This window comes from Solenopsis invicta, chromosome 2 (assembly GCF_016802725.1).
Source record: "Solenopsis invicta isolate M01_SB chromosome 2, UNIL_Sinv_3.0, whole genome shotgun sequence".
Classification (NCBI taxonomy): Eukaryota; Metazoa; Arthropoda; class Insecta; order Hymenoptera; family Formicidae; genus Solenopsis; species Solenopsis invicta.
Genome location: NC_052665.1, coordinates 15418468 through 15435848, shown reverse-complemented (window position 1 = coordinate 15435848; position 17381 = coordinate 15418468). Strand labels below are relative to the sequence as shown.

General features: G+C 30.9%; 1 protein-coding gene across 6 annotated transcripts; it reads left to right on the top strand.

The window, feature by feature from the left end:
• The first annotated feature begins 362 nt into the window (after positions 1–362).
• LOC105197453 (protein croquemort) lies at positions 363–15887 on the top strand. 6 transcript variants are annotated; one of them, XM_011163811.3, is made up of 10 exons: positions 363–493; positions 5554–5924; positions 10207–10345; positions 10428–10588; positions 10690–10831; positions 11611–11814; positions 11900–12111; positions 12454–12754; positions 12830–12903; positions 13261–15887. In XM_011163811.3, the coding sequence occupies exons 2-10, from the start codon at positions 5839–5841 to the stop codon at positions 13526–13528; spliced, it is 1587 nt and encodes a 528-aa protein (XP_011162113.1). In that variant the 5' UTR covers positions 363–493; positions 5554–5838; the 3' UTR covers positions 13529–15887. The 6 variants fall into 6 exon arrangements, with proteins under 6 accessions (XP_011162113.1, XP_039314187.1, XP_011162116.1 ...); XM_039458253.1 differs by having other exon boundaries at positions 366–493; positions 5762–5924; XM_011163813.3 differs by lacking the exon at positions 363–493 and adding an exon at positions 4922–5418.
• Positions 15888–17381: the final 1494 nt, after the last annotated feature.

The following is a 17381-nucleotide window of genomic DNA, read 5'->3' as shown; positions in this document are numbered from 1 at the left end:
TAACATAATATTCGCATAATGTAAAAATATTAAAAATATTAAAAATATAAAATAATATTCTCGGAACATTATTTCAATATTATTTTCATTTTTAATAATATTTGTACAATATTCTACGAATGTGGTGGGCGCTTATAAGATTCGTGTCGGGCTCATTTTGCCGCGATAGAAAAAAATAAAAAAATACATTTGTAAGAGAGTTGCCAAATCATTCACCAGCGTCGATCACGCGTGCGCACGCACGACGTGTGACCGACGGAAAAAATTGAATAATTTACGGAGGCGCTTGCGTGCGTGTGTGTTGTGTATGTGTCGCTGCGTCACGCTATTCGCGGCGATTCGTGGCGATTCGTGGCGATTCGCGCGCGCAACGCGAAGCAGTCGGCGGGCGAGTTCGCGTGTATTCGCGTGTTTCGCGGTTCGAGGATCGAGTCGGTGCCGGCGCGGCGAAACGCACGATAAGAAATACCTTTGGCCACTTCGAGGACAACAGGTTCGTAGAAAGACCCTTTCGCTCCGCTCGATTTACGCGAATCTCTTATCGTATTCGCGGTTCGCTCCGTTAATATCGATGCTATGTCGAGGTGAGGCAATCAAGACGATCGCCGTGACGATATTTTAACCGGTTATCTGGTACATCCATCGGGGATTCAATCGTTAAAATTGAATAGTGGAACACCCTTGTTTGTCGATTCGAAGATCGATGTGCCCGCGAACACATTGCTTTTATCGTTCGCCGCGAACAAAAAAGACCTGACCGACGATGAGTGTTTGCAATTACGCGCTGTTATAATAAAGTGCTTAATCGGAAAATGTATCAATACGATAAGAAAATAATTTAACGAGTATATCATACGATTATTATTGCACCTTAGTATCATCAAATTTTTTTTGTTTTACGAAGGAACGTAGATTTTGGTTTAATCTCTCTTTTATGGAGTAATGCGAAGTTTATGGAGAAACCTACTCTTTTTTTTCTTTTCATAATGGAATCACATTTATGAGGCGATAAATTTTCGCATTCATTTGCGTAATGCGTTCGCCTCTTGCAATTTTTTGGAAAATTCGAAGCGAAAATATTAGATTGTTACATTTCGGTTTTTTTAAGTTTTTTTAATAAAACGCAACACTTTCATTGTACCTATATTTCATTGAAAAGAAGAGTAACAGGACCGAACGAACTTACGTAATAACCCAATAAAGGAAACAAATGCTCTGATTTATTAAACTTTGCAAGCGTTCGTCAGTAACGCGAACAAAGTGTTACAACGTTAGAGATATAACGACATCGTTATATCTCTATCTGGTAGTAGGATGTGATAACTTTATTTCGGATGCGTTCAAATCGCTACGCAATTGCCGGAGAAATATTTTCTCCTCGCGCGCGTTACTTTCACTTTCTCTGCATTTTTAAACGCGCCCGATGTTTGCCATATTTAAAAGATTTTAAGCGACACATTGATACAAATATACTAAAAAAAAATTATATTTACAATATTTAAAATAAATATAAGTAATTATATATACGTAATATATAAGTAATAGATTAAAAAAATATATATATATAAAATAATTAAGAATTTGTTTGCAATTATTTATATTGCAAGCTGTTTCCTATTGAATATATTATTGTTACATATGTTGTATATGTTACGTAATAATACGTAGAAAAAGTTTGGAAAAAATAAACTGCATATCGAATGTTGTTCAAATGCATTGCTTCGCACGCACATATTCTCTTCAAATATGGAAAATTGGATAAACATGCAAATGAATTCAAAGTTATATTTGATAATATACTTGATAAGAAAGTATGCATTTCATGAGAGCTCGCCAATGAATCATCGAATGCAAAATAATTTATGCCGCGATATCTTTTAGCGTTTTCCAGCAAAATATACGGAAGGACACAGTGTAACACAGTGAATCATTTCATCCTTTCTTTAATACTGATAAACAATAAGGGTAAAATGATTCACTGTGTTGGTTGTATCGTTTGTTGAAAAATGCCGTGTTATATATATGATGAATATAGCGAAGTGAAAGTGGCTGTTATAATAAATTCATATGTAGAGTATTACGTGAACAAATTCTAAAGCCCACTTTACACGATCTATAATTTGCAGAAATTCAAGATAAAATTCTATTTACAATTTTATATCAAATTATGTATAAAATATTCAATTGTTTCTTTTTTCGTTTAACATAGTTGAGTTATTAACAAATGTGACATGATTATTAAGAAATATATGTAATAAAAATATATTATGATACATAATAAAAATATATTATGTATCATAAATAATATAAAAATATATTAAATACATAATAAAAATATATTATGAAGAATTCTTCATTAATATCAGTTTCAATAATAATCACAATAATATCCACTAGAGATAAACGTAAAAAAATATTCGTAAGTTATCAGAAGAGAGCAGAATATACTTAACACGTTTTATAACGAACTTTTAGTCGAAGATTCTATAGCATATAAAATTTGTTTTCGATTAAATAAAATACAATTTGATGATTTACTTAACATTTTAATTTAAAAAAATCTTTTCTAATGCATCGGCACGAGCATGTCTATTTTTGTAATTGATACATTTTTATACGTATGGGTGAGGATATTTTTTATGTTCAGTTAATAAACAACATTTCTTTTCAAGATATTTTCATTATAAATGATCAGATATGATAGTAGGTTACAATATGCTAAATATAGTTACAATTTATAATTCACGGCTATTTATACACACAGAAAAAAACATCATTCGACTGCTGAAAAAAATCTTATATTGTTTGTACAGAATGGTGATAAAAATAATTCTAATCCACAATCTTTTACAAAAACATTAATAGAATTGAATACAATTGAGGCTTGTATGCTTAGCAATTACTTGCACGTCGCATGTTTTGTCATGTTGTTGGCTATATAATGATTATTCTGTTTTCAACGATCGTCATATCGACAAAGTAGAAAAACATAAGAAATTCTTTATTTAAGATAAATACGTATATATATATATATAACTTATATTTATTTTAGTTGAAGAATTAATTAACAGAATTTAATAAAGATTAGTTAAAGTTTAAGATTAATTAAAAAAAGAATTATTTAATTAGGATAAATACTTATTTGTATAAACACACCACACACACACACAAGAGAGTATTATCGCTACTGTAAATATTATGATCCCTCTTTCCCCCTTCCTCTATTATCTCCGTTAATAGGTGACAAATTCTAATAATTGTTTATAGAATTATTCAATTAGAAGCTCGCCGTTTTTTAGTGGCGCTAATATGCTATTACACAATAGCTAACAATTGTTATGAGGCATTTTAACTTTTGAGCACTTCTAAACTTTTTCAAAGTATATTTTAGCATTTAATTACACATATTTATTTCCCCATTGTTTTTAAACTTGAGCGTATTATCACACAAATATATGCACACTCGGGTGTTTTTTGTTATTTAATTTTTTATTTAATGTACACACTTCGAGTTATGCAAAGTTAAACGATAACGTAGGATTTTGTTAACATGGTTTTTTAAATGAAATTTTTATATCGAAATATTTCTTCGATAAATCGAGTGTTATTCTAAAGGGCGACGTTCAAAAACATTAAAGATATCGTTTTATGTTTGTTGTTTAATGTTAAATAAAGATGTTAAGTGTTAAATAGAGATAAAATGATATTTCTCATGATATCTCTAAACTCTTTGAACGCAGGAAAATTTTAAATCAAAAAAATTCTAAACAATGGAAAATTGAAAATATATAATTTTTTAAAATACTGTTTTTTTAAACTAAACCGATTTTTAAATAATTATTTTTGGACTAGCCATATTATCACCACTTTATTTCTTCTACCGATTATGCATTGCGTCACATTTTTATAAATCATGTCCTAAGTAATAAATATTTCATTACTTTGAGTTTAGAATCTGTTAAACAACACTTTGATGAATCGTTCCAGTTTCAATATATGGAACGATTCTATTCGACAAAGTGTTGTTTAACAGATTCTAAATAACTTAAAGTAATAAAATATTTATTATTTATAGTTTTATATATATAAACATTGCAAAATAATCTACGAAAATCTGGATTTAAACTATAAAATATAAATTTTTAAAAAATTAACGATGCATTCCTTACGAAAAAATTATATATATAATTAAACGTTTGCGATCCATAATGACGCTCAAATTGAATGTTAACTCTCAAGCTGGACGTTTATTTGGAATTTATTTGTCTTAGTTGGATATTTTTTCGCAAGAAATGCACCGTTAATTTTTTTCAAATTTATATTATTTCACAGTTTAAATCCAGGTTTTCGTAAATTATTTTGCAGTGTTAATTTTAATATCAAAGTCGTTTAAATTACTGAATAATTTCTTTCAATTACTAGAGCGATTCTTGAAGCAAATTACTTGATTCGTGAATATTTAATCGTTTGCTCGGAAACTCTTGCAAAAGTATCTGTTTAATTTCTATTCGACGTATCAACTGAAAGAATCATTGACGCGAGCATGTTTTTATCTGTCGCCTCGAGCGAGTCGCGAGTATTTCATTGTTATTGTTTCACATATCACTCATGTGTGCAATCGCAAGAATGAACTTGAACTTTGAGCAGTTAAACAATGCTTGTTAACACGTAGCCATGAAAAAAAAAAAAACTGTAATTATCTCCCACTTGCAATTCCGTTATTCGTTCCGCCAAACGATTAGTCACTAATTCGTCATCTAATGAATTATAGTTCGCGAAGCTCTTTTATTTGTGCTCCGCGCTCGTCGTACGCGTAGTCTTTTGCCTGCACACGGAAGCTGCATATCACATTTATCGGAATGATCGATAGCATTGAGATGGCCGATTTTAGAAGACGGCGCAGGTATCAAGTAAGGTGTACAGTTGCGCAAGAGGAGACGTCATGCGCGCTAGGGAGACCATGATCGAGATCGCACTAACGGTGCCGGGCTACATCTCGATGTTTCCGATTCATTCTAACTCAACGAGGGGATCAACTTCATCCGCTTACAAGCTATAACTTGCGGCCCGATGCGATGGTGCATAAAAATAAAGTGCGGAAAAATTCGCGCGTGCAAACTTCGGAGTTGCGTTCGAAGCTTCTCTCGCGATTCTTAATCAACCAGCTCTTTGAGGGCTCTTCGGGGATCTTTAATTAGTTTCGTCAAACATCGTGCACGTTTGATGCGGTGCAAATTTTTGATTCGGTAAACTGCCATCTCACGGATGTGCCACTTTTAATCTGGAGAAGCTCAAAGAATGTTAATCTCGGACAGGTCGCCCAAACGAATTCTCGCGTGAAGTAAGAATTTATAGTCAGGATCAAAGAAATATATCTCGTGGCTACCTCGAAGGGGATCTTATCGTAACTTGATAAAAGTAAGACAACCTATCGCTTTTCATAATATTCAATTTTATCGTAATAAAGCACTCGAAATCCGACAATCACACTGACATCGGCTCGCGCGTCGTCATCGATATTCTCAATCAGTGATTAGACTTTGTGCCCAACAGTTATTTAATCCCGACATACGGATAAGCGCATCCACGAAAAAAATAACACGGAAGTCACGCCGCAGAGATTCGATTTTTATAAACGGCACATTTCTCTACTTGTTGCCATTCTACTTTCATTGTGATTATTTTAACGTGCAAGTAAGCTAATTGTAAAGTAATTTGGAGGACGCGCGATTGCGCTTGAAATGCACAACTAATTTCTCAGTGAAGAGGAGAGAAAAGCGGTCTGCTGTTATTACTACTTTCTCGAATGTGCCTTTAAAATATCCGAGGGAGAAAAAAATGGCTGATCATGTGGAGATCGAATCGACAGTCCCAAAGGAACCTAAAACGCGCACGTATGCAACCGCTACGCAGACCTCAGTGCGGTAAGAATCCTCGCATCGTAATCGAAATATCTTGATAGAAATCGGCGAACGTTATTTATCTGCGGACTTTTTGTTTACATTTTTTTTAATCCTTTCAAATAAGTAACTGTCAAAGATTGGATATATCATATTAAAAATAGATGAAGAGCAATCTGATTTTTAGATTATATTTTTAGAATTAAAATATGCATTCAGGAAAAAAACATTTAATTTTTAAATAATGTTTAAATGTTTTATTTCTGTCTTCGTTTTTCAAATATTTAAAAATGTTTTAATTTTCAACGGTACGTAGATTTAAAAAATACTAAAATGTTTAAAACTATTGAAAATTTCAGCTTTATACGTTTTAAACCTGTAAACCTATTTAAAATTAAAATATTTAAAAAAACAATAATAAAAATTCTGTAATTATAACTAATTGAATATTTAAGAAACGGAAATAAAATATTTTATTATCTAATATTCTATTATCTAATAAAACGCTTCTTTTTTTGAGTGTATAATATTTATCGAAGTGTGGCGGATTAAGGTCATATTTCTGAATTTTTTTTGGATATTTCCTCCAATTGCTTTTTTATCTACTTCCTTATCACTTTGTTCGTCGTCGCTACGTGTCCATTCCTTCTTTTACTTCGTCGCTTATTTTTTTGCTCGTAATTTTACTTTTGGCAAACGTTATAAATTAAATAAAGTATAAAGAGATCTACTTATTCGTTACGTTGTATACATGAAATAAACGGAAGTTAATCAGTTCAGAGAAATCGTAAACATCACGTTGTGAAAACTTTCGACACGCAGCTAATACCGGTAGGCTTATTCTGTAACTTTTAATGATAGTGCCGTTATCGTTGTGCATGTATAATATATATGATAAAAAACTGCGCAACGGCAAAGTAACGAAAAAGACTGTCGTTAAAAGTTACAGGAGAATAGAAAATTGTAATGCCGGGAATTTTCTGATGAAAAGTTGAAACATGTACATGGTGAATATATACGAGAAAATAACTCCTTTATGATGCTCCTTTGCGATCAAAAATTTTCCGAATGCCATTAGCGCGATAAGTTTGCTTTTGTAATTCTTAAATACTTCGAAAATACTTTGTGACTCAGGGTAGTAATTAAAAAAAAAATAAAAGTTAAATAATGAAGTTAAAAAGTTTATAACCTTTCAACTTGATTAATTGTAAATAAATTAATTTTTAATTTTCGTTAATTATTCTTCAAATGCATAAACTTTAACTTGTTAACTTTCTTTTCTAAGTCAAAAATTTATCTATGTAAAAGCAAGAAAATATAAAAGGAAAAAAATTACTCTCTCTCTCTCTCTCTCTTTCTCTCTCATATAAATTTAATTTACAAATAAAATATTAAACTTATTTAATAATCATAATTATTTATAATTTAAAGTAATCTAATTTTCGAAAATTACGACGTTCTAATTTAATATTAGTAATGCTTTACAAAATTAATTTTAAATTTTATTTTATTTAAATTTCAGAAACAAATGACAGAGTAATTTGAACATATAAAGTGTAACAGTCTAACAGTTAAATAATTTATCTTCTCAACAATCAACATTATATCCAGAAAATTAATGTGGTTAATTTTTAACATTGTGTACATTAACATCAGAAGTGATTGTATAATCACGCATTACAATATCTTACGTGGCTTGAATGCATTAATTACTCTGTCATTTGATTTTGAAACTACCAAGCCGATAGTGTCATTGTTCTCTATTTTTTTATTTAATCTTAATGCAACTTTTAACTCAGCATTTTTTGGCCCATATAACTTTTAACGTAACTAAATTTTATTTGTCATAAACTTCAATTTCATTTAGTTCAAGACATATATTACTTTACTCAATTTTCGTTGTAACTACAGTCAGCATTGACACATGCTAAGGCAGTCATACATTTAAAATAATAAGCGAAACAATAGAGTGCCAGTCATCGCACACTGTGCGTTCAATGATTCATTCTCGCTCACAAAAAATTCCGTACAATGTAACGTAACGTTCAACAGTTGTTTTGTAAGGACGTAAGACTTTTATAAAAAGCGATTTCACGGAAATAATTTTTATTCAAAAAACTAGCGAAAAGCTAAAATATGAATTCGAAAATTTACGGCATTAAAATTTATAATTTTGGGATTGGAATTTAAAAAAAAAAGTATATACCCGGCAAACAAATTATAGTTACATAAATGTTATAATTTTCCAATAACATAATTGTTACACAACATCGTTGTATTATATATTGTTAAGTAGAAAATTATAACCAACTGTAAGACTCTGTTTTATAACTGTAACTTGGCATTTGCTAGACATGTACAATATAATATTTTTTGTACCAGTATAGAACACGGAATATAAAATATTACTAAAATAGATTTTTACAAAAAAAGAATATAAAGTATAACATGCGTTTCATATAAACATACAAAGTACATTATAGAAAAAAGTTTTATATTTTCATATCTTATATTTTTTAATTGCAACCCAATTTAATTTGAAATATGAAATAAATTTAAATAAATTTAAATTCCAATTTATACTCCAAGATGAAGAATATTTAGTTTCATTCAAATGCTTCGTGTATTGTATAGTGGAAAAAGTTTTAAATCATGTCGCAATGATACACATATTTTAATCGTGATTTAATTAGGCAACTTGACCTATTTTATTTTATTTTTTTATTTTTTCATGCTTTTAGACTTTATACATCGAACACCACAACATCTATCTTTCTTATCTTCATCTTTGTGTTTCTCGTCCCTAAATTCGACATTCAGTTTATTATTGGATTTCTTAAGACAGTCTTATATCTATAAAAATTATAATACCACTATATACGGAGTATCGAGTGTAGAAAGTGCATTGTAGTGTAGTAGGCCAGTAGGACAAAAGAGAGGAACGCAGAGATCAGCAGACGTCTTCCAATGCTAAACTTATCATGAAATTTTCGTGCAAGGATGTGATAGAATTGCGATTTTCCGCGATCGAGGTGCACCGCTGCGGGTCGTTTAACGCGGGAAAATTCGCGACGTCCCACCTCTCGCCCGTTCCCAATTGTCACCGAGATAAATAGCGGTAAGACAGGTTAGCATACACCCAGTATATATCAAATCTTCACGTCCAGCTCAATAACTCCCAGCCCAATTATGGTTGCGAGCGCTGTTTTTTCACGAGATGCATTACCGATAACAATTATTAAATTCGCTTGTTTACGTTTCGCTCAGCTGCTACTGACAGTGCTGATATGTAACGTATACACCGTGTCCATGAAGTGTCCATGATGCGCCCTTCCACGTGAGTGGGAGTGAAAGCCAATGCGGTTCTTTGATCTTAATTAAAACATAATAATCAGAGCGTTACCGAGTTGATTTTTACTGGAACCTGATGCTTTCAATCATCGCCACGTGTAACATCTCACATCCGAGACGTTTGCCTCGACCGCCCGATACATTTCATCTGTTCTCAGATAACTCCAGATAACTTTTGTAGCTAACAAATGTACTCGCTGTCTCATGAATGATTATGCATGTAATTACTACACTTCCGTACGTGGAACAATATGCATTATCTGTGAGCAGCTGATACTTTTTTTCAAGTTCCCTAATGACTAATAAAAATAAATGTTAATAAATAACTCGTCTGACACAAAAGTCAAACAAGTACAGATTTGAACTTGCGGATGTCATTCGTTGAAGTCATTTCTGTGACAAACTGTAATACAATTTACCTGTATAGAGACAGAGTAATTAATAATATATTGCAAAAATCGAGAACAAAAATTTGACCTTTTTTCTGCTTACATTTATAAAAAATGTTTCTAACGAATCGTAACCTGTTGCAAATATAATATGTGTGTCATCTAACTCAAACTTCAATAAAAACATTTTATGGCAAATCTTTTTTGTCTAATATTGTGTAGATTTTTTGTAGTCGTAATCGTAACAAAACTCAAGTTGTCTAACATGAAATTCTCCTTCTTCTTATGTATGCAAATTATTTCTAAAAGAATTATTTCTAAAATATTGTGACTTATTGCGAATATTCTCTAAAACTCTGGGATTTATCTATTGCATGGTATTTAACAGAATATGGGTTTGTAATGCTAAATGCAACTTCTTTCCAAACAATTTTAATATTCTAATTATTCAGGTAAAAAATGCTATGATAATCGATCCTATTTTTGTGCACATTGAATAGAAAAAGTTTTTGGATCATAAAAATTAAGAAAAAAATAACTAACTGCTGTTTGTTTATCATTTTCAGGCCTGTACGTCCTGTAAAAATGGCGCGATCCCGTACAAAAGTTATGATCGTCTCAATCGTGGGTTTAATAATAATGATCCTTGGCATAATCGTAGGATCACTTTGGACTACCGTGATATACGATATGATATTTGTAAAGGTATTTTCAAGAGAGCAGAGAAACTTTATCTCAATCGATTTATGTCTAAGAATCATGTAGTTATAATCCATGCATTTTACAGATATTGACGTTAACGCCAGTATCTTTCACTTACGACTTGTGGGTGAAAACTCCTATTCCAGTGTACTTCAAATTCTACATGTTCAATTGGACCAATCCAGAGGAGTTTTACAAGCCGGGTGCAAAACCGAATTTTCAGGAAATGGGGCCTTACGTTTTTCGGTAACGTTATTTCCGTAAAATTTCTTCCATTCTAAAAGTTATTACATACCAGAACCATTCTAAAAGTTATTACACCTGTTTTATATGTGTCTCTTTTATAGAGAAGTCGATACTAAAGTGAATATAATATGGAATGACAACGGAACTGCCACGTTTCTAAAAAGGAAGGAATGGTTCTTTGAGGAAAGCTTGTCTAATGGAAAGCTAACCGATGAAATCACCAATTTAAATCCGATAGTTGCGGTAAGGCTTAATTATTTGGCACAATCAGGGCTGAGCATATTCGAAATATTTGTATTTGTGGTACAATATTTGAAATACAAATTGTATTTTGTATTTCAGTGAAGCATGTAAAAGTATTTTGTATGTTGTAATTTAAATATTAGGATTGATATTTTGTATTTTATGTTTCAAATATTTTAATGATGTATTTTGCCCAGCCTTGATTATAGCGATGAATTTGTACGATTTCATTATTCGTAGTGAACAAATAACTTTTATTGGCTTTTTATGAACCTTTTATGACGAGGCACGGAATGTCGAAAAGTTTATGAGAGATAATTAAAATAAGTTAATTATTTCTACCTATCAGTAGTTCGATTTTTATAGGTTAATAAAAATCTTAATTAAATTCGGATTTTTGCCTGTAAAATTCTATTACAATTGATTGTAAGAAGTATATTTTGAATTTCTTTGGCTCAGCTAAAAGCCAGCTAAAAATTTCCGCCCAATGTTGTAGCGCTTTTGTTGAGGAAATTTAAGATTATATATTATCGTAATTAAAAGATCGAATTAATAAGTATTTTATATTTCAAAGAAGTATTTTGTAATTTTCAAATAAAAAATTTCAAAGAATCGTATATTTTAAATCGAAAGATTAAAAGTATTTTGTTTTTTCTAATTCAAATACTAAGGTTGCTAGTTTTATATTTTGTATTTCAAATACTTTACTTTTATCTAGCTCTGCGCATAACTAATTACCTAACTTTATCCAAATATGTTTTACTGTAATCTAATTTCAGACGGTTGCACACTCGGTAAAATCCAAGCCTCCGTTCATACGTAAGTTAGTCAATGAGTTTATGGTGAGTTTAGGAGAAAGTCTAGTATTTACTAGAACCGTGAATACGCTGATATTTGAGGGATTTAATGATACGTTACTGGAAATTGCGAGAAAGATGAAAGTGACGAAAATACCTTATTCCAAATTTGCATGGTTCTACGGGGTGAGTGCAATGGCTCGAACGTACCTCAAACAATTTAACGTAGCCTGAAGCAACGCAAACTAATTATTTCTTTTTTTTTGCACAGAGGAACGGCTCGGACACTTACGATGGCACGTTCAACATGTTAACTGGAGTAAACAATTTGTACGAGATGGGATTGCTAAAAGAATGGAATTTTAGTAACCGAACAGATAAGTATGAGGGTTCGTGTGGTTCTGTAGGTGGTTCATTGGGGGATTTCTGGCCACCTTTATTAGATAATCAGACGCTTTCTATATTCATCCCGGATATTTGCACGTAAGTAGTAAATAGCATTATGATAAACATCGTTTAAGTTAATATGAAACTTTATATTAAATTGCGTTACAATAAATAATGCTTTAATTTAAATATTAAATATTCATTTTTACTAATAATTCCTGCTGTTAATATAAAAAATATATTTTCGATTTGTTTTTAAAACGAGTAGTGTTAAATTATGGAATATATATTTTACGAGTCATATTCATACATTTATTTTATTCATATTTATTTATTATAGAATACAAATTAATACTAAAGATTTATTTTAATTTTTTAAAAATCAGAGCTCGAATACAATGATGGAAAAATGTGCATTAAAATATGTTTATTATTTAGGACTTTGAATTTGTCAAAAGACAATTCAACAACAACGGAAGTTGAAGGGATAAAAGGAAGTACATATACCGCAAATAAATATATGCTCGATAATGGCAAATATGTAGCCTCAAGACAATGTTATTGTCCTAAAGGGAATTGTGGACCTAGCGGAACATTAGATATTTCATCTTGCAAATTTGGGGCTCCGGCTTTCGTTAGTTTACCACACTTCTATCTAGCAGATCCAAGTTACAGAGTAAATATAACGGGATTATTACCGCAGAAAGAAAAACATTCACTATTAATGACTTTAGAACCAGTAAGTACTTTGCGTAAATTATCACTATAAATGCATAAGTTATGTGAAGAATATTATACGAAAACAATTTTAAAGACCACAGGTGTCCCACTCGCAATTAAGGCGCAACTGCAGTTAAATTTGTTGGTGGAACCAGTGCCTGATATGAGGTAAATATCTTTTTTCTCAATATTAAAGGCGGAAAGAAACGAGAAATTTTTGGTTTCTCTTTCTCTCTCTTTCTCTTTCGTTATTAATTATTCTATATAGCTACATAATCAAAAACAAGATGATTTTATTTAATAGAAAAATACTGAAAGCGACAAAATCAGTATTTTATTAAAAATTTTTAACAAAATTACTTTTTATCGAAATTACTTTAAGTAATTAAAAACATAAACTTTAAATTAATCAAAAAAATACTGTAATTATGTTAAGAATTTGGAGGCGCTATCTTTTTATGTGCGTATAGAAAATTTGATAATGGATGAGAGAACGTTTTATCCAATTTATTTTTGATTTTTCAGCATATTCGAGAATATAACGAAGACTTACATCCCAATGCTGTGGTTTACTCAAGAAGCTAATCTAACTGCCGAATTCGCGAATAAAGTTCAGTTATTTATAATTCTTCGATCATTAGGTACTGTAACCTTCTTTGGAATAGCGGGAATCGGACTTCTAATACTCTTCATCGGGATCTTCATTTATATACGACAAAAATGGCAAGGAGAAGAAGATCAAGTATTAATATCCAAGTACGATGGCGATGTTAGAACAAGAGACGAAATGTAGTAATTACTTCCTTTTACAGGCGTGATTATTATAAGTCAGACGCCAAGATTTAAATTTATTCTCTTATGCATTCATATTATTTCTTGTATATATCATGATGCAGATAGTTTCTTTTATTCATTAATTTAGGAGTATTGAAATTTTTTTCCAGGGGGGGGGGGATCTTACAGATACTTCTAAAGCATTATTATTACGTATTCCGACCTCATGATTGTGTTTCAAGTCCGACGAATATATAACATAGAGCTCGAATAAGCTCGAGATTGCAAAAATTATTATTCAGCATTACGAACCGCTGTGACTGACATATATAGGCCTGCTGACCTTGTTTAGTACTGAAATTTTTGTATTTTGTTGAATGACAATTTTCCAGTAAGGTTTATCACATGCATAAAAATATTCCATAACTTTATGTTACTGTCAAAAGTAACGTTTTACATTTTTATTGGCGCCGGACTTGTATTAATTGTGCTGTTACGTGCCATGAATAACGTTAAAATATTTTTACTTCTCTTTGATTACTTTACTTTCTTCGCTTCCTTTACTTCTTGTGCTTCTTTTGCTGCCTTTGTATTCAAGCTTCCTTTCTTTACATTTTGAGTATAATTATAGAGCTGAGGTAAGACTGTATCAATGTCTTATGAATATTTGATGAGAAATAGTTAATGTACCACGAAGGTACGAAAGTGCCTACTTTAGCTACTACAGTGTAGCTATGGATGCAAATAAGCATCCATTAATAGTGTATTTGCAAGTAAACATTAATAATGTATAGTTCCAACTATCAATAAGACGTTAAATTGAAGATTTACTTCTACGTTTGTCAAGATGTGAAACGAATGTAGTTTTTATATTACATTAAAATATAAAAAATATTTATGCGGCGGAACAATCTTCAGAAAAATACTAAAACGTCGTTTTGATCGGTTATATGTGACAGTGTAATTAAACAAAATCTGCTAATATTACTAGCTAATATTTTATCCAGACTATAAATATATATTGCGGAATATATATATATATATATATATATATATATATATATTATTTTAATGATACTAGATATTATTGTGTTACATTCTTTACAGAGGACTTTAGTGATTTCATAGAGCCGTAAACAAATTTTAGATATTGTCACTTTGTCAACTCTGTAACATATATAAAATAGAGTATTTATCAGCTAGTAAATTTTCTACTTGTAATAAACTAGCAAGTACCATTCTAAAACTTATACTTTCAATACTTATATCAATCCATGATGCGTAAATTATGTTTCGAGATATATTTTAAAACAATTAGAATTTTAAATTTTTAATCACTGCATTTTCAGTTCGACTGTGGAAAATTAAGAGTAAATCTCGATTTCATCGCGATATTTCGTAGCGAAGGTATAACAATGTAAGGATAATGGTTTAAGTTTAAGAAACAATATATTTCAAGAAAAATTATTAGATTGGAAGAATATTATCATAGTTTATTAAAATTTATTAAATTTCAGCAAAAATATTTATCGTGTGCGACGAACAACCTCTCAATTTAAAAAAAATGATAAGATCTTGCAACTACGAATAAAAAATAAAAAAAATTGCAATTTTATGTCGTATTAAATTTTGAAATATGTTAATCTTTGAATTTCGATGATTTTCTTCCAAATCAACGATGTTTCCTCTGTTGTATGTAAAATAACATGTATGTATGTACACGCATGCAAGAGGAAACGTTATCACAAGACGCTCAAAGCCGTAGGGAATAATAAGCGCTATGATTTTAGGTCTAATCTTTTCATTCTGTAGCTTCTCTTTGCCAAACAGCTTAGCAAAATGCGAACAATAATGTATGTGTATGCGTAACGAATTCAGAATGTTCTTATTACGTAATTTGCAACACACCAAATACGGCACTTATGAAAATCACGCGTAACGAGATTTATTATAGAATGCGATCTATTAATAATAAAATAATTTCAATACCTTTGTAAATTATTTTTACTATTATTTCATAATAATTACACGCGACAATGATTAAATTGCGGTAAAATTAAATATTGCAAATTGGATATCGAATCTTTATGGAATACATTGCGAAACAATGAAATAATGATAGATATCGCATTACGCGAAATTACTGAAAGATCTATATGGCAGAAAATTCAGAAAAATATATTAATAATTCTGCATCGATGCGTATCGGCTTATTTAACGCGCGCTGTATAATATTCGTATCATTTTATACTGATTTTTTGCAGTTTAAAATGTAACAAGACATGCACGATCAAAGTTTAACACTTATTGTAATCCTAAATATCTGTGATATACAAAGTGCGCGAATGTGAAAAGAATATAAAACTGTTTTATGGAAACGCGTTATCATTATATCCTTTTCCCTACACACTGTAATTATATGAAATTCTTGTATCGTAATTTGCTGAAGTTTGTGCTCCTTTACTGCAAATCAGAGAAGCTTACGTAACTTAGAATCACTTCTCTTCTAAGAACTGATGGATTACTTGAAGTAATTAGTTTGAAACTATAAAATTACGCTAATTACACTGTTTCTTTCCTCAATTAATAATAAATATTTTGATCGATTTTTAAATTAATGTTGTCTAGAACCAGAACACTGATTAAGTATAAAGGATGCTTTCTGTTCGTGACTTCTTCGGGGGATTTAATTTGAATAGTATTAGCGTAGAACATCTCGCCATTTGAAGCACTCTCTTAAAGAGTAATTTGTATATATCGAATCTTTTTATCCGTTCTTGCCCCGAGAAATTTGCATATCGCGTATTTCCCAATTAACGGATCTTTAATGAGGAGCACGAAACGATTTAATAATACGCCAAAAGGTAAGTCTTTTTTGCAGTGTTATCGAACGGTATTTTATGATCAAACGATCACTCATTAATTTCTCATTGTCTTTGAAATTGGAATTGTAATTAAATATGGATATATATCGGGGGCTTACTTTTTCTCTCCAAGTATCTTAGGCCCTCCACCTCTCGTGGGTATCTAATACTTTGAATCTTTCATGACATTTTCTGGCTTGTACCCAGTTATATTACCTGTACACTTCAATGTTCCCTTTTTCTACAAGTTTCTCATAAATAATTAATAATATATGTCTACTTATTATCTTTTTATCTTTGTTATCTTTTTGTATAATGTAAAATTGGAAAAAAAACGAAATTTTTAATTTCTCGCTTGACGCAACATTTAAATTATTTGCGTTAAATGAATTCCTCGATAATTATGATAGAATCGCGATTATACATGTATCGAATCCTTATAAACCGGGTATTTTCATTCAAAGCGTCTTTTGAAAGTGTCGGCTAAACATAATTTAGTATTAAATAGCGCAACCGTGTTTCACGCCTATTTTGAGAGCATTTCGATTCTTATTGCGATATATTACATTACATATTCCCGTCATAATACATCATTGTTAAAATATAATAGTGTTAAAAAATGAATGAAAAAAGGAGAGGGTTTTGATCATGATTGATTATAACCCAACTGCTTTTGTTGCGAAACAATACATATATAGCTACAGTTAGCTCTTGCTATTCAGCTTCTCGACGCCATATCACGATGTCATAATGTGTATTGATTGAGGATGACTGGCACCGGATTTTGTTTAAGGAAAGCGTGGCAGAGTGTTTACTCTTTTTATCTCTTTCGTTTATTTTCCCGACCACTTACGCCACGAATCGATCGCAACGAATCGGCTTTCCGTTCATATCCGAAAAATAACTTTCCTCGAGATTACATTTCGTATTGACAAGGAATTGTCGGCATACCGAGGTATGTACACTCGGATGAAATAAACTGTTTGCTTTTGCACTTTTACCCACTCT